The sequence below is a fragment of the Phascolarctos cinereus genome, unplaced genomic scaffold (assembly GCF_003287225.1).
Source record: "Phascolarctos cinereus isolate Bilbo 61053 unplaced genomic scaffold, phaCin_HiC Scaffold_1;HRSCAF=81, whole genome shotgun sequence".
NCBI classification, from domain to species: Eukaryota; Metazoa; Chordata; class Mammalia; order Diprotodontia; family Phascolarctidae; genus Phascolarctos; species Phascolarctos cinereus.
This window is the reverse complement of record NW_027555514.1, coordinates 271,074,194-271,099,663: the sequence shown is the minus strand read 5'-3', so window position 1 is coordinate 271,099,663 and position 25,470 is coordinate 271,074,194. Positions and strand designations below refer to the sequence as shown.

The window sequence follows — 25,470 nt, the reverse complement described above, 5'->3', positions numbered from 1 at the left end:
GGAAGGATGGAGGGCTCCATCTGTGATTTCCTTCTGGTGAAACTCCCTCCTCTACTGCAGACCAATATCTTCCCTTCAGTGTATAGTAATTAAGAGGCAGTGACCTGCCCAGGGTCACGTAGCTAGCAACCATCTGAGGTCAGACAGGAGCTCAGGTCTTCCCGACTCCGTTGGCTACTCACACGCCATGCTGCCTCTCCAGCTTAACCTTCAGTCTTCTAATTAAGTGGAGATTCCGACCCAGCACGATAGGGGCAGGTGGGGACAATGGGACAACTCCTGAATAAAGCCTAAATAAGCCAACCAGGATATCTTTCTTTCTTTTTTTTCTTTCTGGGGGCCAATATGGGGAAGATGATAAATTGAAAATTTATTAAAAATTGGATTCACTGAAAGTAATAGGACTGCCCTTGTATTTGGTGTGAATACCCACCGATCCCTTGTACTTACCTTTGTTTCTAAGTTTGTTTGTTTTCTAAAAAACTAAATCCTTTCGGAGAGAACCTTTTGGAACAACCTACCAAAACCTCTTAGGGAAGGGCTTCACTAATCTCTAACAGAGGTGCAATTCAGACAAAAGCAGCATGCTGTTTGACATTCTTAGACAACTTCCCCAATGCAAGTCTCAGAAAACCATTCTTTTCTTAAAATGAAAAAGAAAAAATCCAATCACGTCTCAGAAGAGAGGCTGCCCTTTGTTTATGGGTCCATTCCTTGATGCAGTTAGTTGCAGCATGCCGTCCCGCCGTCTCCAGCTACGTTCAAGGCCTCATGCTCTATCTTGTGACGTAAGCAAGTGTCTTAGGATGTCGGGGTTATTGTGATGGGTGAGTACTAGTGGTTAATTTCAAAGTTTCTGAAATACACGTTTAAACTACTCAGTTAGTGATTAAGGACATACCATTTTCATTAGGTCACATAATGAAAATCATGCCATACTCCACAGGCTCTGTATGGCTTATGACAGTCATAAGCTTCATAGGCCGAAACCATATGAAAGCTTACCTGAGATGACACTATACATTCAAAAATCCTTACTGCGCTACAACTAAGGGAGAGAGAGAGAGAGAAGTTATGAGCATTAATAAAGGGCTGACACCAAGGTGGATGACTTGTTGGATACAATTATTTTCACAGTTATGGTAGATGAGGAGATGATTTAATGAATCCTTAGTCATGTAAAAGATGGAGAAAATAGAAGCATATGGAAGATAAAGGCAGGATCCAGTACCACTTCAAAGGACTCATTAATATGGGAAAGCTTTATTAATAGGCAGGACGAAGGGAACTGACTCCGAGTCTTTGGCCTTAGCGGGATGGGACAGCCAATCAGAATGTGAGGTGGATGTTTATGGTAATAGCTTCCAAACCGTAAGCTTAAAAGAAACTACAACATATATATATGGCGTTTTTCAACAAAAGAAAAACACAGACATAGCACTATGATACATATATATATGTGGAAACTCAAAAAGGCAAAATTATCAAGTAAATCTAGGTTAGCCTGCGGGGCCTTGTCGGACAACCGTGCTCTGAGCTCGTTATACAGAAAGTCTCACGTTTTAAATTGCAGGGTTCGAATGAACAGAAGCCCTTAGCATACCCCTAAGCTAGAGGAGGACTGAGAGGAGTTCAGCATTAAGTGACTGGAATGAATGGCTATGACATGATACTTAGGATGTGAGTTCCTTTGTAATTCTAGTGTCTAGAAATGTGCCTGGCATGTCACCTGCTTGTTGATTGGTTGATTCCGGGATCATAGACATGGAATTAGAAAGGACCATGGAGTCCAAAGAGTCATTTTACAGATGAGGAAACCGAGGCCCAGGGTATGGCTAGTAGGTGTCTGAGGTAGGATTTGAACTCAGGTCTTCCTGCCTCCAAGCCCAGAACCTGATCTACTATACCACCTGGCTGCCTTTATGATTATAATCCAGAAAATTTATTTTAAAAGATAGTTTCAATTTCCTCCTATTTTAGAGGCTATAAATATAATTTCTGAAAGTTCATAATCAATCAATCAATCAGTCAGGAAACATTTATTAAGCACTGACTGTGCCGGGCATTATGGTAAGCTCTGGGGATGCACAAGGAAAATTTATTGTGGCCTCTACATCTGAGGGTGAGAGATCTTTTCTTCACCAAACTCACAGACCGAAGCTTAATTGATGCTTTTGGACTGGGAAGAATTGAACATAAAAATGTGTTTGTATCTACATATACATATATGAGCATACGCACACATATATGTAAATCAGTGATGTACATGGGCATTGAAGGTGTCTCATTCAGTCCGGCCCCTGATCTTTCAGGTGAGGAGGCCCAGTCAGATTCTGTGACTTATCCATAGCATTCTTTTCCTTCAGATACTCTACTTCACATATTTTGCATCCCAAATTAAAATGACTGTTCCTGCTTATGCTATGATTTGAAAAAATATATATATATATCACGTATGAAACAAACCTAGCTTTATACATGACACCCCTTCATGCAGGGTCCTGGAAGGATCTTGGGTTTCATTTAAGGACATAAATCTCCATGCTAATTTCAGCCACATGAAAATGTTCCAACAGCCTGGTAGTACTTGTTATAGACATAGACAGGGCTTGTCAAGTCCCTAAAGGTTAAACCTATGGCCAAAGGGTCCCAAATCCTCTTTCTAAAATGTGGGCATTGAAAGCTGCTCATACTCCCAAACCTCGCTGTGCAGTTAAAGGAGCTAATTCATAAACTCATCTTGAAGCAGTGGTGTCAGACTCAGATAGAAACAGGGGCTCTTATTCCACAGACTGAATACTGACTTGGTTTTAAATTGTGATATCATCTATGTTTTCTTGTATTTTTATTTGTTTTATTACATTTTTTTCAGTTATGTTTTAATCTGGTTCAGCTGTACTCGGGAATGCTGTGGGCCGCATGTTTGACACCTGTCCGAAAGGGTATCTAAGATACATGAAGACACTATTTTGTTGGTTCCCAAGCTTACAGTGGCCTTGTTGTTAAAAATAAGATGCTTCATAATTGTAGTTTTGTGATACGTTACGCTGCCTAACTCCCTACCTGCTAACTTATCTCTGTTAGTTTACTGTTCTTGAATAATTTGGCCTTCCTCACTCATGGCATAGCTGTTGTATGCCATGAGTACTAATGAGGACAGTTTAAAAGCAGAAGGAAAGGCAAGCTTTACATGCAAAACGCATTTTCATGTAAAATAGGAATGGAATGGAAAGTAATATCCAGTGGGATATGAATTTTTTAAACCTGTTGCTGCCCCGCCAAGAAGACTGGTTGTCCTGTGGTAATTAATCCTTGATATATCACTGCAGAATTAGAATAGTGGGACTGGTATTTATCAGTTCTCAGCCGACATTCTTACCTTTTACATTTTAAACAGTTTAACTCTGTTTAATCAGCTATTGCCTTCAGAACCAACAATGTTTTCCAAGCTATCAAAGCTCACATCACATTCTCATGAATTCACTGACAGATACATGATTTCCTAACAACAAAATGCTTATTTAAAATTCAAATGGCAAAGCATTAGGAGTGTCCCCTGTTTAATCCCCCCAAAATACATTTTTCTAAACTGCTTTTATGATATTATAATTTTATACAATTAGCAGGTTTCATTTACTTTCAAAACATGGTGTAGAGGAATTATTTTTTAGAAGGTGCCTTTCAAATTTCTACATAAACACTGTCAGTGTAATAAAAATAACAATGCTAACTGTCGAAATTAAGCTGAAATGGTATCAGTTGAGATGCAAGATGCAGTATGTTTAACTACTGGTTGTTTGGTTTGAATCCAAAACAAGTCTCTGGTTAAGTCAAGAAAGCAGCAGGGCAAATATTGGAATGACTGTCACAGCTGTAAAACTGTAAAAATCTAATATGCCTTTATATTTGATTTGAAAGTCACCTATTCAGAAAAAAAATAATTCCTGTTATGCATTCACAGTGAATATAAATTCTGCTATATAACCAAAGACAAAATCATTAGGAAAAAAATGCTTAAAATTAAGCTTTCATGACAATTCTTTTTTTTTAAAGGCACATATTCAATTCTCTGCCATATTTACTCGTTTGACTTTTTGAAGATCTTTTTACTAGATTTTTAGATTAAAAAATTCAATTTCATAGTTGAAATCCCTTGAGCATTTGTTCTTTGAATTTCAGAAATATACATCAAAAGGGAGTTTTTTCACGAGTAAATAGGGTTAAAAAAAACAACAACAACAAGCCACCCCAGGAACATAGGCTCATAGATGTGGGGCTGCAGGTGACTTCCAAGGTCATCAAGTTTCCACTCTCACTCTCTTAACCCCCTCTCATTTTACTGAGAAGGAAACTCAGACTTAGATTAAGTGCCATGGGTTGCACAACTAGTAAATATAGAATGAGGAGTTGAACTCAGGTCTTCCCGACTCCAAGTCCATGTCCCATTTCCTAGTTTAGAATTCCATCTTATAGAAATGTAAGAAAACCTCGTGTCCTCAAGAGTTTAATGCAACGAGAGCAAGAAAGGAGGCTTCAGGATCATGCCAGATGTTCTACTCATGGTCATCCTGTTGGTGGAAGGGGGTCGATGGAAACTCAAAACACACTCTGGTTTTCAGGAGAAACATACAGCATAAAGGTCATAACCCATCATGCTATGTCTCATGGGTAAACAAAAATACTTATACTTACTCGGGTATTTTTTGTTTCCCCAAAGAGTTCTTAGGACATTGTGGCCAAAGGGGCCATGTTGAATGGGTTCACAAAGAAGAACCATGATTTGGAAGTTATGCCAAGGAAGTCTGCAGTCCATAGATCCTTAAGCATCCTCATGGCTCAAAATGCATTTTTTTAAAGTAACGTTTTTCAAAACAAATACAAATAAAATGCCTCAATAGAAACACAAGTTCTCCCAGACTGTTTTAAATCAGCTTTTCAGATGACATCCCATACACGTCGCATGTTTTTAACGTGTTCTTGAGGACACCAGTAGCAGTTACCCAGGTATATACTATATCCTTCCCCCGATGTTAAAATGATTATTTGGCTCAAAAACTTAAAAAAAGTTAATCTTTCCTCTTGAATCACCATTTCGTTCAATAAATTCATTTCTCTGAGATCACTTTCTTGGGATGTCATCACTGTTGTTCCATCTATAGTCACCAAACTGCTCACACCTGGGCAGTCCACTGACGTCAGTCACCGTACCTTGAGCGGATGAGACTTACAGAGGATAACATAGACCCATTTTAAATGACTCTATTACTTACGTATGATACCAGCATGAAGGGAGATTTAAAAGCTTCCCCCCGTTTTAAACACGACAAACTCATTTTTTGTCTTTGGACTTAACAGAGATGATTAAAAAACGACAAGAGCAGGGTCTAGTTCGCATCAACACATTAGGAAGGTTTTTAGAGAGCCTACCTTTCACCTCCAGCTTGCATTCAGTTTCCACCATCCCCAGGTCATTGACTGCCTGGCAACTATAGGTTCCTCCATCATAGGGGCTGGGCTTACGGACCTCCAAGGTACAGACTCCTTGGTTGCTGAACATCCTGTATCTTGGGTCATTCACGATGGCAACTTTGTTTTTCAACCAGGTTATTTTGGGCTGTAATTGTGATAGGAAGGGGGAGAAAATGGAGGTCAATGTATGATAAACAATGATAAAAAGAGGAGCATCAAAGCCAATGAAAATAAGTTGTATCGATGGTTTTTGGTTTTACGTCACAGTCGTTTCCTTATGTTATCTGCACCCCTGGCATTGAACCCTTTCATTCTTTTACAAAGAAAAACACCTGAGCAACACTGAGCAGTACAGTGACCAAGCCTAACAATGTATGCGCCGCTCCACCGCTGGAGTCCCCCCTCTCTCTCTAGGACGGAGGGAGGTGTGTTTGCATCATCTGTTCTCCTAGACCACATCTGGTCACGACAAGAAGTCAACACTCAGCTGCTTCTCGGTGTGTAACACAGAATTTCAAAGCAGGATTTATAGGGAAAGAGGAAAAAGAAACCACAACAACATTTGTTATTGTAGTTGTGATCAGATTATATTTACTGTTTGTGCAGAGAATGCTCGTGAGTAGCGCTGGAGAAAGAAGACCGATTTATTCAGAGCTACTTTGCTAGAGCAGAGGGATGGCGCCCTTCTGCGGCTCTGTAGTGGCCCCGACATTAACTCATTCATCCCGCCTTGCAGGCAGACACTTCAGAAGGCATCGCTGCTGACTGCTTTTGCCTCCTCTCTCTATCCAAGGTTTTGTTAAGGCTCACAAAGTGTTTCAAACATCAAAGCCTGACAGACTGGGAGTACAAGGAGTGCCGGAGGAAACAGGCCTAGATGCATGAAGTGACTTGGTTTAGACAGTTAAAACCTCAGATCTAGCCTCAGATCCTGGCTCCAATCCACTCTCTCTTTCAAATAGACCCTACTCTCCTTCACTACAGAACTTCTTGTTTTTGTTTTTGTTATTGGGTTGGTGTTTTTTAGGCAATCGGGGTTAAGTGATTTGCCCAAGGTCATACAGCTAGTAAGTGTCAAGTGTTTGGTCTGAGGCTGGATTTGAACTCAGGTCCTCCTGACTTCAGGGCTGGTGCTCTATCCACTTGGCCACCTAGCTGCCCCGACTATGGAACTTCTTGGAGGGACAATCTCTCTTTTTTTTTCTTTTTTCTTTTTTTGGTTGGGCAGTGGGGGTTAAGTGACTTGCCCAGGGTCACAGCTAGTAAGTGTTATGTGTCTGAGGCCACACTTGAACTCAGGTCCTCCTGAATCCAGGGCTGGTACTCTATGCACTGCACCGCCTAGCTGCCCCTCAACATTCTCTTTTCACCACAGTCTCCTCCAGACCCCCGGGTCAGACTTCACTGAAATAGCTCTTCTTCAGCCGAATGACTTCACTTACTATCTACTAGCTGATCACAAAGCTAGGAAGCAGCAGAGATAGGATTTGAACCCCGGACCCTTGATACCAAAGCAAATGTTTTTTCCCCATCACACTATCCTGCCGCCTCTAACCCTCTCTTAAAAAACACCCCCAAACCACCTGGCTTTCCTGAAAAAAGCCAGCCCTGAGGGTTAAAGAACTGTTAGCATTCCCATATTGCTGTATTTTACGCTGTGTAAATAATTACTTATCCCCAGAAAAGAGAGAAAATAGCATTTGAAAGGCTAACATATTGTTTGTTTCACTAATAACATAGTAGCAAATGTAGAAAGCACACACAGTGCCACTCATTAACTCCAGAGGCACACCATGGCAGCCCAGTGGGGTCATAATAACCTTACGGGACAGGTGGAGAGCTGGAGGGGACCTCATTCTACAGATCAGGAAGCTGAGGCCCAGAGAGGCGAGGCCCCTTCAAAGGCTGGGTGGTCCAACCAGTCTCGCCTCCCAGATAAGAAGTGTTCTGGCCCAAGGTGACTTGGGCAGTGAGTGCCGGGGGCGGGATCTTTGAACTCAGGGCCTCCGATTCCTGAGACACTGCTCTTTCCGCGGTGCCATACTTTTAGCATCCTGTGGAGGCTTTGGTGAGACGAGGTTTGCCCTGCAGCCTCGGCCAGGGCGGGCTCGTACGCGGCCCGCGGCACGGGGGCTGATGGATCGTACCTTTGGATTTCCTCTGACGCTGCAGTTCAGGGTCGCGTTGTAGCCTGCTATGGCGTAAGTGTTCACCAGGGGCTGGGTGAACATCGGTGCTTCAGTGAAATCGAAGTCTTCATACACAGGGTTCTTGTAGACTTTTCCTAGGGGGGAAAACCACACACAGAGGGGAAATAATCTATGAAATAGCCTAAAAAGCGAGCATTTGGAGCGCACGCACTTCCCGAACGGCACGATCTCCAACCTCAAAGAAGCCTGGCAAACACCCGATGGCACGCGTGCAGTCCGTCCTTTGGTTTCCTGTATGCGTGCGTACGTGTAAGTATGCACACCCACAGGCATCCCTGTGCCCGGTCTGCCCCTTCCGCCTCCCCCGGACTAACGAGGCACTCATTCAGACACGCACTGAGCAGGAAACTAGAAGTCACTCCTCCTCTCCTTTCTATGGCCTTCCTGCCTAGGAAGAAGGATCGTGCATACGAAGGCCCGGGAGAGGTGCTAATGGGGAGCAGATCTAGGGCTGCAGGGGCCTGAGCGGCCTGGTGATCATGGGCGCGTAGACTGAGAAGTGAAAGGGAAATGAGAGGTCGCCTGGATGAGGAAACTGAGGGCTAGAGAGGTCAGTGGACGGGTCCAGAGTCGCACGGATAATACGTGAAAGAGCCTGAATGTGAGCGCACGTCCGGGCCGTCGTTTTTCAGGCGAAGAGCTTCCCCAAAGTCGTACAGGTAAGGAGTCAGAACGTGAGCTAGTAGCTTCTCTGAAGACAGATTCAGTGTGCTTTCTCCTACAGGAAATTCTCCTGACCAAGCAGTTAATGCTACAGCAAGGACTGAGAGACAAAAGCAAAGAGGACTCTGTCCCTGCCTCGAGGAGCTTACGTGCCAGATAGAGGCTGTATTCAGAAATAAAGAATCGTTGCCCGAACTCAATCTGCCCCTCCTCCCTGCCAGGCAAGCTAGGGTTTGTTTCATAAATGTCCAAGCCTCGAGGCAGCTTGTGTTAACGAAACAAAGATTTCTTCTCCCCTTGGATTTCTGCCTCGGCACATGAGTGGCCAAGACAGATGGCCAGAAACTGGAAAGGATTGAAAGGGTTGTGTTTTAAAGGACGGTGACTGAGAACTCATATTGGTTTTTAATACTACTTGTAACATCTCTGAACACTTACTTTATTTACTTTATTAGTTTAATGCCTCTGAATATGTAGTTTTCTTTTTTCGTTCCCAGAGTGACTTCTCCCCGCCCCCTCCAGCCCGACTCAGCTGTTCGGAGCCCAGGCTCCATCCAACCTCACCGTCCTTGGCAATCACAGCGCTCTCTTTCGTCATTGTCGCCTCCTCACTGAGACCACACATGTTTTCAGAAAACACCCGGAAGTAATATTCATTTCCTATGACGAGTTCGGTGATGGTAGCGTTTGTCCTGTGATAGTGTTCGATGACAGTGAACCATTCCTGGAAAACAGAGCCCACAAAGAGTCGGGTGAAACTCAGGCCTTCAGGGCAAGCATGGGTGCCCCCTTTAAAAAAACAAAAAGGTCTGTCTTTCCAGCATAGTGCAGTCAAAACACACTGAGTGTGGAGTCCTATGAACGGAGTCCAGATACCGACTCTGCTACTTGTCATTCAACAAAATTGTAGTAATATGATCATATAGCAATGTAATTTAAAATAATAACAGTAACAACTAATATAGCACGTTAAAGTTTGCAAAGCATCTTGGGTATAGGATGACATTTGATCCTCACAGAATCTCTGTGGGCCTGCTAGCCCACAGATGAGGTTCTTCAGATAAGGAAAATGAGGCTCGGAGGTTAAGGGTTCAAACAGCCAGCAAGTGTGAGAGCCAGGATTTGACCACAGGTTCAGCACCCTTACCAATGAGCGGTGCTACTTTTTAGTACCAACTTATCTATCTCTGGAAGCAAATTAAGGTAAATCACTAGAGAAAAATTAATTATCATTTATAGTAACAAACTGGCTTAATTATAATATTAACAAATGAGCACTAGTAGTTGTATTAAAATAACAGTTACTTTTAATTATCTCTTAATCATTCAGAGTGTCTAAGTTTTTTATGACTGATAGAATATATATATATATATATCTATATATATATATATAGATATATATATCTCCTGTCACTCACATTTAGTACAGCTGATGGAGAAAAAAACTATGCATATATGTGTGTGTGTGTGTGTGTGTGTGTGTGTGTGTGTATAAATACACACATATACACATATAGGGGGCATTGTAGATAAAAGGCTAATTAACAAATGTAATATATTTTCTACATGGGTAGAAAATTCCCTTCTTTGCAGTTTTGGTATTTTAAGTGAGAAAAAGACCATTTAAGTCAAATACTCATTTTATCAAGTATAATGAAACAAATTCACACAAGGTCCAGGCTCTAAAGAATACTCTTTTTCACTAAACTGGAACTGGACCCAGACTGACTGGGAAAAACTCAACACTCAGAGTTAAAAGGGGTGGTTTGGCTGCTGCCTGGGCAATTAGGGATTCTCTCTTCCCTGGCCACTCTCTGGTCACTCTGTCTTCTCTGCTCTCTCCTCTGCCCAGCTCCAGATGTCTAAATGACGGCCCTTTTACAAGAGTGCCATTGGGTTTGCTAGCTGACCTTGTGCCGGCCTTTGAGTGCTATGGGCACTGACCTGACAAGGATAGTAGTCCTGGAAATATAGAACCAGAGGGGGATTATCAATTGTCAGCAGGCTAAGGATATCATGTTAGAATAGCCAGTGACTGGGGAAACAAAGATGGAGCTGTTATTACTGCTATTTTACAGTTGAGGAAACAGAGGTTAAGTGACTTACCCAGAGTCACACAGCTAGGAAGGGTCTGAGGCTGGATTTGAACTCAGATCTTCCTGATTCCAGGCCTCATGCTCTATCCATTGTACTACCCCACCAGCTGCCCAGAATGGCACAATACTCAGAATTATCACCTGGGGACACCTGAGGGTATGGCTTCCCTGGGCCCCTGCGCTGAAGCACACACCCTACATAGCCTATGCTAGGAGTTCTTCACCTTCCTTGTGTCATGGACTCACCCCTTGGGCAGGGGCTGGTGAGCCTGCGAGCCCCTTCTCAGAATCATGGTTTTAAATACAGAACATAAAATACATAGGAGTACAAAGGAAGCCAGTTACGTTGAAATAGTCATCAAAATATTTTTTTACAGCGCAAGCTCACAACACTGTACACAGTAACAGCAACATTGAGTGATGTTCAACTATGACAGACTTGGCTTGTCTCAAAAATACAATGATCCAAGACAATTCCAAAACTACTCATGGTGGAATATGCCATCCACATCCAGAGAAAGAACTGTGAAGTCTGAATGCAGATCAAAGCACACTATTTCACTTTCTTTGGGTTTTTTTCATGTTTTTTTCCCTTTTGTTCTGTTTCTTCTTCCACAACATGACTAATGTGAAAATATGTTTAACATGAGTGCACACGTATAATCTATGTCAAATTGCTTGCTGTCTTGGGGAGTGGGGAGGAAAAGAGGGGAGGAAAAAAATTTGGAACTCAAAATCTAATGAAAAATTAATGTTGAAAACTATCTTACCATGAAATTGGAAAAAATAAAATACTATTTGCATAAAAAAACCACGTTCGCAAAACCCCAGATGAAGAACCCCTGGCCCAAGCGCAATGTGGAGCAGCTGTAGATGGTTGTCATTTGCAGGAAAGGTCCTCAGGGTCACGCCACTGCTGAGAAGGGAAGGCTGGTGAAAACGCCGCAGCTCATACTTTGTGGACCCTTTTGCCAGGTCTGTATTCAAGTGCTCTGAGGATCAACATTTAGAATTAGCTTTGAATATGCCCTTTCACTATTTTTGAACTTGTGATTTCTGGCACAGCCCGCAGGTCTTAGGAAGTCTTAGATGCTCAGACACATAGCTTGTAAGTCATCCATCTGCCCAACTCCCTGGAGGCCCATGTTTTGATGAAAGATAATACTCCAGATACCAAATCTGATCAAAATATGTAATATCTATCCAGAAAAATGAAAAGAAGATGAAATATAAAAATAGTCTGCTCAGACAGAGATTTCTGAAACTCCAGAGTTCTGCTTCCTTTGGTCTAGGATTCTAGATTTAGATCTAGAAGGGGTCCTTGGAGTCATCTACTCCATTTCATTTACAGATAAGGAAATTGAGGCACAGAATGTTGGAGTGACACCCCAAGTCAGCCAGGTAGTAAATGTCAGACTCAAGATTTGAACCTAGTCCTCTGTCTCCAAATTCAGTTCTCTTTCCATAGCACGTTCACGCTGCCCTTTCCAATTTTCTCCTTGTCTCCTATTACTTCTATGCCTTTAGTAAAGACACCCACGCTGAGAGGTATTAATGCCAAAAGACTTTCTATCAGTAATAGGAATGATTTTCAACCACAGTCGACCCATACTCCACACCAGGGGGCTGTATGGGGGGAAATGCACACCCCCACACACACGTGCACACTCACACACCCACACCCACGTGCATACACACACACTCTCACACACCCATACCCACACACATGCACACACACACACTCACACACACACTCTCACCCCCCCCCCACGCTCTGTTTTACGCCACTCCCTGTGGCCACTTCACCATTCAGTGGGTGGTCTTTCCTCGCCCTCTGGTTAGGGTGCTCAGTCTGCTGAGGAGCCCCTCCACAGCTGTCTGGGCTTATCAACACACAGTGGAGTTAAAACACCAGGGTCACAAATCTAGAGTCAGAAGAGATCTCAGACACTCTAGTCCAGTTCTCTCATTTTACAGATGAGGAAACTGAGGCCCAGAAAGGACAAGTGACTTGTCTAGGTTGCAGTCTGGCAAGCATCCAAGGTAGGTTTCAAACCCAGGCCCTCTGGAGTTCCTGTCTAGCAGTCCATCCACTGTGCTACCTTTTGAAGCCTTTCCCCCTCTGTGCCTTGATAAGCTAGCAGAATAGGACTTTAGCATGGTACGCTGGAAAGATCGTTGGCTCTGGAATCAGAGGACATGGGTTCGAGTCCTGACTCTGACACTTACTGCCCACATGACAACCCCCCCCCACCTGGCCCCAGCTTCCTCCTCTGCAAAGTGAGGCCACCTCTGAGGTCTGCCTCCAGCTCAAGGTCTACAGACCTACTGAGAAGGGAGGCGGTACAGTCACCTGACTTTGTTCACTTCATCTTGAAGAGACCAAATCTCCTCTGCTAATGTTTGGAATAAAGCTGCATCGGGTCGCGAGCCTGGAGACTTCTCAGAACATGGAATGAAAACTTCACTGCCTCTTACTGGGAGTTGATTTTCAGGGGCTTTGAGGCAATCCAGGGGTGTCTTAACTCCCCTGCACTTAGGCAGAAACTTCAAAAGACCTTTTTTCACATTGAAGAGTCCAGGAAAGCTTCTAGAAACTTATCTGACTTTGAAACACAAGAGCCTGGCAGTGGGTAGTGGCTCTGACCTGATGACCTCTCCCTTCTCTTCCAAGTCTGAGGTGGTAATACAAAAAATGCAAATACTGAAAGGAAGGGCAGTGAAAAGGGTTTAGGTTCTCACTTCACTAGTCTGTCCAAAGAAGGGGGTGAACTCGACAAGGCCAGCTCTAGTGCCAGTGAATAAGCCCTACAACTCGTCAAAAGATCCGCAGCTGAGTCTTCAGCTTTTATCTATGTAAAGCTCTGTACCAACATTAATTTCGTGCCCTGTCCCCAAATCATTTTGTATTTATTTTTCAATTTTTTGGTGAGTACTTGTATTTGTGAATATTTTTGTTTTCCAATAGTAGACTGAAAGCTTCTTGAAGGCAGAAACTGTTTTGTCTTTTCGTATCCAGCTTCTAGCCCAAAATGGTTTTTGAACTGAATTGAGATCATCTGACAATATGTTACAAAACTGACTTTGACCCCATGGTCTCATTGTTGAGATCTATCCTAAAGATATCATGAAAGGGAAGTAAAGGGTATCTTTGTATAAAACTATTTGTAGCTACTCATGTGTCATAGGAAAAACTGGAAAGAATATGAATTTAAATGAATGAATTATGGCAGATTAATAGCGTGCCATATTACTGTGGTATTAATGGAATAGGCATAATGGTGCTGTCAAAGCGAAAGACACACACAGAAATATGGCATGAGGCTGTAAAGGGATGCAAAGGAAGATCATCAGGTCCAGGACAGCACACACATGATAATGATCTAAAAAAAAAGAAAGAAACCCAGAGCACCCTAAAAGCGATGAGCTCAGATGGTGGAAAGGGAGATGGAGCAGACCTATTTTTAAGTTGATCCTGGGTTAGCCTGCCTTTATTCTGTTAAGATGCGTGGTATGATGCTGCTCCCTGCCCCTCACCCCGACTCTTCTCTCTCTCTGGCTAGAAGCAGCCTAGGGTAGTGGAGAGAGTGCTGCCTCTGGAGTCAGGAGGACCTGAGGTCGAATCCCACCTCAGGTACCTTCCTAGCCGTGTGACTCTAGGCAAGTCATTTAATTTCTATGAAGGGATTTCCTTGGAGTTAGCTTCTAGGTCAAAGCTGAATTGTTGAGAGTTGTGATTTGTACATTTGGGTTCCCTAGGCATTGGGTCATATTGAAAAAAATCAAAGCAGATTTTTAGTGATAACTTTGTGACTTAAGTTCAGTGACCACTTCATCCTGGACAGTATCTCACCAGCCACACCTGCCCTCCTCCTTACAGCAAGTCAGTGTTGCAGGCAATCTAGTTAGAAGCTGTTGCTTTCCAGGTGAGAGGTGATGAGGACCTGTCTGTGTGAGTGAAGAGAAGGGAATGGACATAAGAGATGTTGTGAAAGTAGATGTGACAAGAGATGGCATAGATAAGATTGACTCTACAGGGAGTGTAAGAGAGGAATTCAGGATGGCACCTGGTTGGGAGCCTGCTGACCGCAAGCATGGTGGTCCTCCAGACAGCATTAGGGAAGGGCTTGCAGAACCCTGGACATCTCATTTAATTTTTCAGCATCTCAGTTTTCTCCTCAGTACAATGGAAACAACATTACTTATATTCCTTACCTCATGAGACTGTCATAACGCTCAAATGAGCCAATGTCTGTATGGTGTTTTCCAGACTTTCAGGTGTATAGAAATGGCAGCAGAAATGACTATTTTAGCCAGGGGACATCTTTGCAATTACAAGTCAAAGAACTCTGACAAAGAGGGAATTTCTATTTCTGATTCTTCATAGAAGAATCTCCAACGAACATTTAGTAATTCAAAGCACTTCCTCAAAAGTAACCTGTTCAATATAAACAATCCAGTTTAAAAATTCTGGTGTTACTGGATTTTTTTAAAACGATAGGTATTAAGATACACTTCACATTTGGCAGTGCGTCTGAAAGGATGACACACGTTCTCCTGTGTATTTCCCATCCTCCGCTCTCACTTACATTGCTGCCGAAGAGAGCTGGGGAAAGTCACAACTCTGGTTACATCACAATTTGATGTTAGCCAGCAAGGCAATCCTGCCGTTCCTCCCTCGCTACTTTACCGAGAAAACTGAGGCCCTTTGCTGTGAGCCCTCTCTTCTCTCCTCTTCATCTCAAACCCAGTGGCATTATCTCCCATTATCTCTTCCTTCTCCTAATCCCTGATAATGAAGTATCAACCCTCTCTTTGTCAAGGCCAGTATCTCTACTAACACTCCCCAGATTCCATCCCTTCCCAGTCAATTTCACTTTTTTTGGGGGGGGGAATTGGGGTTCAGTGACTTGCCCAGGGTCACACAGCTAGTGTCAAGTATTTGGTCTGAGGCAGTATTTGAACTCAGGTCTTCCTGACTTCAGGGTCAGTGTTCTATCCCCTGCACCACCTAGCTGCCCCAGCACTTTTAATCATTTGTCTCTAATCTTCAACCTTCACCTACTGATTCCTTCTCCACTGCTGCCTTCAAACATTCTGAAATCTTAGCCTTAAAAAACCTTCACTAGACCCTATCATCCTTTCAAACGATCATCCTGAGTCTCTCCTCCCATCCCCAGTCAAACTCCTGGAAAAAGCTGTCTCTGCTTGTAACTCTCCCCCTTCTCCCTTCTCCCCTCTTTGTAATCTGGCTCCTGACCTCATCACCCAAAGGAGACTGCTCTTTCCAAAGATCTCTTACCAACGATCTCTCCATCTCCTCATGCCCTTTTTGATCTGTTTGCTGTATTTGTGACTGTTGACCCTCTTCTCCTCCCGGACACTCTCTCTTCTCTGGGTTTTCACTCTACCCATGTGACTGCTCCTTCTCGGTGTCCTTTGCTGGCTCATTATCTGTATCGTACCCCTGCCGGTGACCTCCCCAAAGCCGTCTGGGCTTGCCTTCTTTTCTCTCTCCACATTCACTCTCCTGGTGGCCTCAGCTGCTTTCTGAATTTAATTCTTGTCCCTGTGACGATGGTTCACAGATCTACATACCGAGCTTCAGACCCACAGCACCAACTTCTTATTGAACATTTTGAACTGATTGTCCTAGAGATATCTCATGTCTAAAACAGAACTTCTCCCCTACCTCCAAGCCCTCTCTTCTTCCAAAAGTCCCTGTTTCTGTTGAAGGCCTTGCCATCTCTTGATTTCCCCAGATTCCTAAGCTTATTGTTATCCCCGACTCCTTTATCTCCCTCACTCCAATTGTCAAGTTGCCCAATCTTGCAATTTCTACCTTCACCACATCTGTTGCACTGAGTTTTTTCTCTCCCCTTAGCTCTCACCTTTCACCAAGACGTGTGCAGTGGCCTCCCCATTCCCACCTATTCAAACAGCTGCCAGAATGGTTTTCCTTAAACCTGCATCTGACGGTGGCTTCCCTGCTCAGTACGCGTGGGTGTCTCCTTCTTGCCTCCTCTGTCCAGCTTTTAAAGTCCCTGCCCCAAACCTCTCTTTCCAGGCTCCTGGACATTAGTCCTCCCCTCCTGCTCTTTGATGCAGCCGAACTGGCCTTCCCTGTGTTCCTCACATAAAGCATTCCATCTCTTACCTCCCTGCCTTTGCATTGGCCCCCACACCAGGAGTGCCCTCCCTCCTCACCTGTGCCTCCTAGAATCAAGTCCCAACCTCCACGCAAGGCCTTTCCTGATCGCCCCCACTCCCAGTGCCCTCCCTCTCTAACTGTTTTGTGGTTTTTGTATTTATTCTCTCTATATTTATTCTGTATGGACCTCTATATGTGCTTGTCATCTCCCCTGTTAAAATGTAAGCTCCTTGAAAATTGCTTCCTCGTTTGTATTTGTATTCTCAGCACCTACTAGCACAGTCCTGGTCATGCAGTAGGTGCTTAATAAATGCTTACTGGTTGATTCATTTATTTATATGCACACAAAGACACACATATATTTCACCAGTGAAATTAGTACAAATTTGAAATAAAAATTTTTTCTCCTTGCTGCTTCAGAGAAATAAAAACTTACCATACTCTTCTTGTCAGCTTTTTGAATTGTGTACCCTGTAATGGCAGCATTTCCATCATCCTTTGGTGGTGTCCACACCAAGGCAGCATTTTCTCCCCAGACATCTTCAATCTTCACAACTTGGGGTGGGCCAGGACGGTCTGAGAAAACAAAAGGCACAATGTTACAGTCAGGCCATTTCCCACATATCTATATCTATCTATATCTATATCTATATCTATATCTGTATCTATATCTATATCTATATCTATATCTATATCTATATCTATATCTATATCTATATCTATATCTATATCTATATCTATATCTATATCTATATCTATATCTATATCTATATCTATATCTATATCTATATCTATATCTATCTATACATCTATCTATTTATCTATCTTTCTAGCTATAGTTGTCAGAAGAACATTTCTGAACTTCTTTCTTCCCACTTTGAATAGTACATAATCTGGATGCTCATAATTTACTTTTTTGAGAAAATGTGCTTTCTTTTACACCACAACTATGGCATATCTCAAAACATATTACAACCTCAATGCTCTTCTTCATTTAAAAAAATTTTTTTCAGCCAGAAAAGCATGGTTAATATAATGGTCTTACATAAATTAGCCCCAAAGTACTGACTTTTGCCATAAGAAATCGCTACTTTGGGTGCAGGGGGGAAGGCAGTCAAAAGATGAATTAGAAGTTCCAACAAGAATTCTTTACCTCTGCTAGTCTTCAACACACTTGCTGACCTTGCCGAAATGATAGAATGACAGAAGTAGAAGGGACTTTGGGAAGTCATCTCCTTCACTCTCCTATGCTTAGAAATGACTATAATTTATTGATTATGAAGAATTTTCTGTTAGCAATTTTCCAAATTTTGGTTAGAGATTAGCATTCTAGAAGATTGTTAGAACAGCAAGGAAGGCAGGGCCGTTGAGTTGTTGAGGTTTGCAGTAGCTCTGAGGCTGGATATAGAAACGTCAGTAAATGACTCAAATCTATTCCAATAATGAAAATCTAGAAAGAATCCATAAAACTGCTTAGAGGTGGTAATTCCCCTTTAGAATAGTACTACAGGCAACAACTGAAAATTATTTGGCGATTGGGAAAGGCTCATGTTGTTGTTTAGTTGTTTTTCAGTCACGTCTGACTCTGTGACCCCATTTGGGGTTTTCTTGGCAGAGATACCAAAGTGGTTTGCCATTTCCTTCTCCAGCTCATTTTACAGATGAGGAAACTAAGGCCCAGGGTTAAATGACATGCCCAGGGTCACATAGCTCGTGAGGGTCTGAGGCTGGATTCGAACTCAAGGAGATGAGTCTTTCTGACTCTAGGCCTGGGGCTCCATCCACTGGGTCACCTAGCATACCCTCATGCACCTGGACATAATTTTTTGGCAAAATGAAAAAAAAATTGTAATGTGAAAAATTGGGTGGTGGGTGGAAAGGGAAAGAGGAACTCGTTTGTTTATTAAATTTTGGAATTTTGTGTAACTGGTTTTCTGAAAGTGGGGTATAGCTGCATTAATTTTTTTTTAAAAAGCCTCATTTCTATACTTGCTATTATCATTGGTAAAATTAGAGCTCTATATAGCGTTGACAAAAATATACTGTTTTCTTTAAACCTACCAACTATCTGAATATCTATGGTGGCAGTCTCCACATATTTGTCCACTTTCACTTCCAGATTGTATTTCCCTGAGTGGCTCCTCTCTGCTTTTCTGATAAATATGATGGTGTCCGTTTCAGAGTTGCGTATGTTTATTTGGTTCTTATCTATATCAGCACCATCCTTCTTCCAAGTTAATGCTGGCCTTGGTTTTCCCTAAAAAGAAAAGAAAAGAAAAATCCAAAGCGAAACAAGGAAGCTACTTAACATGGCAGTGTTCTTTGAGAATACACAAAGCTAGAAGGGATCAGTGGTAGGTTTTGAATCGAGGTCCTCCTGATTCAAGGATTTATCTTCTGTGTTATGCTGCCTCGACGTGTATTTTGGGGCAGCAACAATAAAAATGGTCAATACATTCAGGTCAGTTCAGAAGGGCTTAGGCTGGTGGTCAACTACATAAGGCAAGCCCCCACCGAGTCTCACCCTTCCACGAAGGCACAGATACTGGCAAGGGAGGGGGCTGGCACTAAGTAGAAACTGATTTTAATTTCATAAGCCACATAGAATTTGGTGGGTCAAAGTGATTTCTGAAAATGTTTTTTGAAGACATATATAGGCACATATTTGTATGACTCATACAACCGTCTAAAATTCCTGATTATACTTCTAGTGGATTAGTTTTAACCTAAAACCAGGAAGCCCCTTCCACAGCAGAAAGCATAATTTTCTGAATCTTGGGCTTTGTTCAAAAGGACAGCCAGGTTTCCAAAATCATAGAGCTAGAAAGGACCTTAAAGCCCACCCCCTCCCCTTACCTCCAACTTTAAAGTAAGAACAGACCTAATCCATCTCAGACAGAAAAGCAATTTTCCTTGATTCTGTGGGCTTTGTCCAAACCAATTTCAGTGTTTAACGACCTTCCCTTTCAGAAAGAGCTTCCTTATGGTTAGCCTAAAACCCACTGTCACCCCATCCCCATTTCCTAACATCTTGGACCAGATGCCCTTAGAACAGAGAAAAGGCTTCCATGTCATTGTTACCTGGAAAGGAATGACAAGATTTACGGCCTCTCCAACTCTTCGAATATAGGTTTGCTTCAGATGTCGAGGGATACGAATCTTGGGAGGTTCTAATGGAAGAAATGACATTTTTGAACTGTCAGGTTTTTCCCAGACTATGTGGGAAATGAGCACACATAACAGAAGGAAACAGCAAACTTCCTGGCAACCCACATGGAGATATTTTCCATTGACCAGGTCTGCGCAGCTAGCGGCTCATCTACACCATGTTTAGTCAAAGCGTTTTCTCTAGATGGAACTAGTCTGAGATCAAGCAGAACCAAGGTTTTCCACATGGCAATACTTCATGTACTTGAAAGCAGCTATCTCATCTTCTCTAAATATCTTCTTCCCTAGACTTAGTACCCCTCATTTCTGCGTAGCATGGTGTCCAGCTCCATCACCATCCTGCTCTTCTTCTCCGGTCATTCTCCATCTGCCAATGTCCTTCCTAAGAGAGGCTGCCCAGAGCTGGACAAGATGCTTCTGATCGAAGCTGAACAAGGAGAATGCAGTAGGACTAGTCCTCCATCACCTGCCTCATCGAACACATGATGTAAAATGATACAGGGAATCTTTTCAATGGTGCAGAATACAACTTGCTCACTATCTCTGATCTCATCTGATTTCTGTCCATGTCTTTTTATTGCTCTGTTGGGGAAGAACTACCTAACCCATGTTCGAGGTACTTTGCAAAGTATTTTTAAAAACTTATTATTTATTTACTTTTAATGTTAAAAAAAAATCGAGCTCTAAATTCTCTCCCTCCTTTCTGCCCCTCCCCCACCCAATGAAAAGGCAAGCAATTTTGATATCAATTCTACATCTGAAAGCTCCATTAAGTCTTTTAACACTCTATATGCCAGCTGTTATGACTCTCCTTATCCAAGTATTAGCTTTTTTTTTTCCTGGCTACTATGTTATATGTTGGCTCATAGGGAACTTGTAGTCCACTGAAAACCTCAGATCTTTTTCACTCAGGACCAATGCTCTTTCTTCTTGAACAGAGCTCAATGGTTCTTTGATTTCTAACTCCTGGGAGCCATCGGTAAATATATCATTTAAGGAGAGAAGTCATGAGAAGATTCAACATGGTGAAGGGATACAGGAGAGGAGGAAGGAATGGAGGAAGGGACAGGTGAGAAATAAAAAATTGTCATAACTTACCAATAATCTCTCTGACCAGGATTGGTTGTCCATAATATTTGGGTTCACTGGCACCAGCAGCATTCACAGCCTTCACTCTCACAAAGATTCTGGCGTCCGTTGGAAGGCCAGTGATGGTGAATTTAGTTTTGTCAGTCAGTTCTGGGTTGGCCACTATCCAGTCCTCCGCTAATAAGTAAAAAAGAAAGGAAAAAGAAGCAAGAATTCTCTAGTTATTCTCATGCAGTATTTAACCTGAAGTCTTAGACAGTGGAAACTCCAAATTGTATTTTAATATCAATAATGAAACCAGGGCATGAGACTTTGGGTCTAGACACAGAGAAAATGGCTAGACATTTAAAAAATTTAAATGGAAAATGGCATTAAAATGGTTTCATTTTGAGGTCTCAGATAAATAGCTATTGGAAGGGAATTCTGAGATTTCTGAATACCCCTCTAATTTTCTGGTTATACGATATAATGTGCAGTCTATAATAGCAGCAGAAAGTCAGCTCTGCTAGGGCGAGGACTGCTTGGTTTTTGTCCTTCTATTCCCAGCACATGCATACTACCTTGCACACAGCAGGCACTTCATAAACGCCTGATGAATCCAACTGAATCTGTTATTTCATTGCTGTGAGTACGTCCGCCACCAATGAGCCCTCTGGGACTCGGCAGATGGTCACTGAAAGTGCATATATCTAAAAAGAATCAGCCCCCGTGGCCAAGGCACCTTACTTGGGTTGGCTCTTGGGAGACAGAGGCAGATAGAGTCTAGAACCAGGCCTGTGGTCAGTGTTTTTCTAGCTCAGCGGGTACTGTCAGCACTGGGGCTTTGCTGGCCTGACATCTGAGGACCTCAGGTGCACGTCCATAAGAGGACACACCAGAAGGGGATATTAGGTACCTATAGCACTCTTCCAATTGTTTCCTCTCTGTGGTTCGATAATAACTGATAGCATCATTCCACTTAGCTGTTTGTATTCTTCAAAATTCAGAAAGCAATAAAAAGTGCCGATACGGATGACGAAAGCATTCGCATAATTTATAGCTATAAACAGTTACGTACGCTTCCTCTCTGCAAAGGGCATCGCTGAGACTCAAATATTAGGGTGGGGAACCAGATTGGAGACTGATGTATGACTACTGGTGAGGAGAAAATTTGGTCCATTGGCTAGGTAGCTGATCTGTATTTGCTATAATTCAGAGCATCATAGCTTTAAAGCCAGGCAGAAGCTTAGAGATGACCAAGTCCAGATGAGATGCCTAAAGCCTGGAGGTTACGCAATTTGCCTAAGATCACATGGGGAGTAAGTTGAAGAGCCAGAATTTAAACCCAAATCCCCAGTGCTCTTTCTTTCCTCTGCCTAAAGATCTCAAACACTTCGAGGTTCCACCCCTAAGCCCACCCCCAGCCCCAAGTGAGGAGGTGGCCCATCCCCAGCTGCAGATGAAGACGGTTGCAAGCATTCCAGTCTCTATGCTGCTTTTTTGCAGTTATGTCCCATTGGCTGCACAAGGATGGGGTGAGAAGACTTAGGTCCCTAAACTTCTAATCTGATTTCTAGGGGCTCCTATATGTAGAGATGGCAGGGAGAGGGTCAGTTAATTTCACCATTAGCCATAAGCTATTCCCAAACATCTACACCACAGAGTAAAAAGCTTTATACTTCCACAGAATACTGTACCTGAAAGATCATACGCAGCCTCCCCCTTTTCATCAGACTGTTTTGCCGATGTACCTTGTAAGAGGTCATCATTAAAATTAATCCAAGACACCCACTTTCACACAAAGAGGAGTATTGTATCAGTAGTTAGCATTCTCTGTTAGTAAGTAATGCAAAGTGTGCAAAGATATCCATCTTCCAGAAAGTGATCAGGAGAGAGACACCAACAGATATCTAGGTAGAGTTCTTGTGAGGTCAAGTTTCCTATCCAGTGGCTGCCCACTCAGGAGCCCCCTCACGGTCATGCTTAGCCTGAGGCCCCAGTGACAGTGAAGAAGGGCAAGAGAGAAAAGAAAAGCGAAGGGAAGCGGGCGGGAGGCTGAGGCACCTCCAAGGGCAGGGAGGAAGAGATAAGAACACCAACAAACTAAAGGGAAATAGGGATCCAGGTCTGAGGGGAAATGAAACTACCCAGCTTGCCTCCCCACACGTTATTTGTAGTGCCATGTTCATCCCTGTTCTTTGTCCAGGCCTTTCTACTCTGCAATAATAATGATAATAATAACTACAATAACTAATAATGATAGGGAAAGGAGACTGGAATTGGGATGTCAATCATATAGGGACCTCCTAGGTAAGGAAACTCCCTCTGTGAGTGTAGGTCGACGCTTTCTCGGCAACCTCCCAACTCTTAGGGATCTGACTAGAGCACTGAGAAGTTGTGACTTGTACAGGGTCACACAATCAGTGTGTGTCAGAGACTGGACTTAAACCCACGTCTCCTTCCTGGCTTCAAGGCCGAGTCTCTATCCACTACCCCACACTGCCTCTCAGTAAGAGTTAGATCAAGCATCCACAGAGTGCGTTATGGTCTGCAGAGTGTGATAGAGGTGATTTATAGCTCTTCCGCTGTCTCTTTGAAGAGACAGAGTCCAGGGAAGGAGACACAACTAGGTCTCAGCACAGAGGCTGAGCACATGGGAGACTTATCCCTGTCCCTAGTCTGGAACTCCCTGCCTAAATTCCCACTCACCCCCCTTTTCTCTCCAAGGCTGTCAGAGGGCCAATAGGAGGTCATAGAAAAATAACACAGGCCCAGGGGCAGCCCCAAAGCTCCCCAGAGACCACAGTCCTCCTTCTATGGGCTCTCCCAGGATTCTCTCAGATCCTGGGGTCACCCGAGGGTCCTAGGGTGAAGCTGTGGGCCTTCGTTTCCAGCCCACCATTTAATGACAACAGGGCCTCTAGTTCTGTGGGATTCGTGTTTGAGTTTCAAAAGGAGCTGGAAAGCATCTGAAACTATAGTGAGCAGTTGTTGAAACTCCCAAGGAAGCAACTGAGTTCTCAGTTTCCATGTTCCAGGTGGGAGGAGGGAAGAAGGATGGTTTAGCTGATGGCCTGAGGCCTGAGGATATGAGAGTTACAAGGAGAAGAGACCATGGCTTTGAAGGGGAGAAGGGCCCAGGAGCAGGGATTTTCTGGCAGCTGAGGCAGAGAAGTGGGTAAAGTCCTAAAAGAAAGAGATTGTGCAATGCCTGTTGTGGTGGGTCTCTTAAAGAGGAGAAAGGTGGGTGAAGAAAGAGTGAAAATAGGAGACTGAAAAGAAAACAAAGGAGAAACGATGAAGTTAACAATAAATGGGGGAAGAGAGCACAAAGGAAGCAGAATAAAAATGAAGCATGAGGAAGGAGGGGATAAAAATATTAAAATCCCCAACCCCCCTTAAAAGTAAATCACTCTAAAGAAGAAGATGAAAGAAGTGCTGGGAGTGGGTGGGTGGTGAGGAAAGGGAATGAACACCACGTCATACAGAAGAGAAGACTATAGACAATGCGAGGGGAAAAAGAAAACGTATAGAAGAAAGAATAAAGTATGGCAGGCATAAACAAAAGATAGACAGAGCCAGAAATAACACACCATCTTACAAAGAAAGGTTTTTCTTACAGAACAAAATCTGACATTTTCCAAAAGCATTAAAACATTATAGAAAAATTAGTTTTGGGGGAACACAGCCATAGAGAGACTGAAGAACAGGGCAGCCAAAGAGAGAAAGAAAAGACCACAGGAAGAAAATAGAAAGATATAGACATTAAACTTTCAGAGACAGGTGACTCCAAAGTCGTGTTATGGGGGGCAAAATAGATACATAATAATGACTGTGTACATATACATATGTATATATGGGCATATATATACATATGTATCTACACAGATCACACGCAAAATTATGTAAAATACATTCATTGTATTTTATCTAAAGGTGGGTAACACCAAAATGACAGCCAGCTATCATTTTGTGGCATCTTCTTACATTTTAAACCTATCGGAAAGAAAAGAGTAAAGAATTTGCTCTATTTCATACAACACAAACATCTGTGGTCAATGGTCACATCAAACATAAGACTGAACAATTCTGTATGGTTAACTGTAAACATTATTCTAAATGGGGGAGGAGGAAGTTCAGGGTTATTCGAAATGTTGCAAGAATTGGAATTTCAGTACATCAGCCCTGAGAGGCATTCAAGAAGTTAGGTCACTCAAAGCATCTTATGTGGCTTTATGATGCGATGGTGGCTTGGGGTGATGTGATGGAGGTCCTAGGCTGTGATCTCTCCTCCCCTTTCTCATGGTTTCCCCCCTTCATTCAGGATGGCATCTTCTATTGGAAGTATTGGGGCAGATCTCAGGGTGAGAAGCACATGACAGCTGAAACCAGGTGGACTATGTATTCATCTCATTCCCATCTGTTCTTCCGTCCTGACCAGAGATGCTGCTCTAATCCTGGGGATGGGCATTTCTTCGTGAAGTCTCTCTGCACAAGAATTTTCTTCTCTATATGCCTCTGTTCAACCCACCCCCAGAATCTTTGAGTCCAGAATCCTTCTCATCTGATGGTTTTAAGATTCTTGGGTCCAAGAACTATTCAAAGAAGGTGAATTTTAAACATGGTGAAAGGGAATCTCATTTCT

At 42.9% G+C, this 25,470-nt stretch overlaps 1 protein-coding gene across 1 annotated transcript in view; it reads right to left on the bottom strand.

Moving 5' to 3' along the window:
• Nucleotides 1-25,470, bottom strand: part of MYBPC1 (myosin binding protein C1) — a 108,175-nt gene that overhangs the window by 1,111 nt on the left and 81,594 nt on the right. The window contains exons 23-29 of the mRNA XM_078146791.1: nt 20,856-21,023; nt 19,671-19,759; nt 18,651-18,846; nt 17,026-17,165; nt 8,907-9,066; nt 7,617-7,753; nt 5,428-5,614 (exon numbers count right to left, since the gene is read on the bottom strand). Of these exons, the coding sequence (XP_078002917.1) occupies nt 5,428-5,614; nt 7,617-7,753; nt 8,907-9,066; nt 17,026-17,165; nt 18,651-18,846; nt 19,671-19,759; nt 20,856-21,023 (1,077 nt within the window). The remainder of the gene's footprint in view (nt 1-5,427; nt 5,615-7,616; nt 7,754-8,906; nt 9,067-17,025; nt 17,166-18,650; nt 18,847-19,670; nt 19,760-20,855; nt 21,024-25,470) is intronic.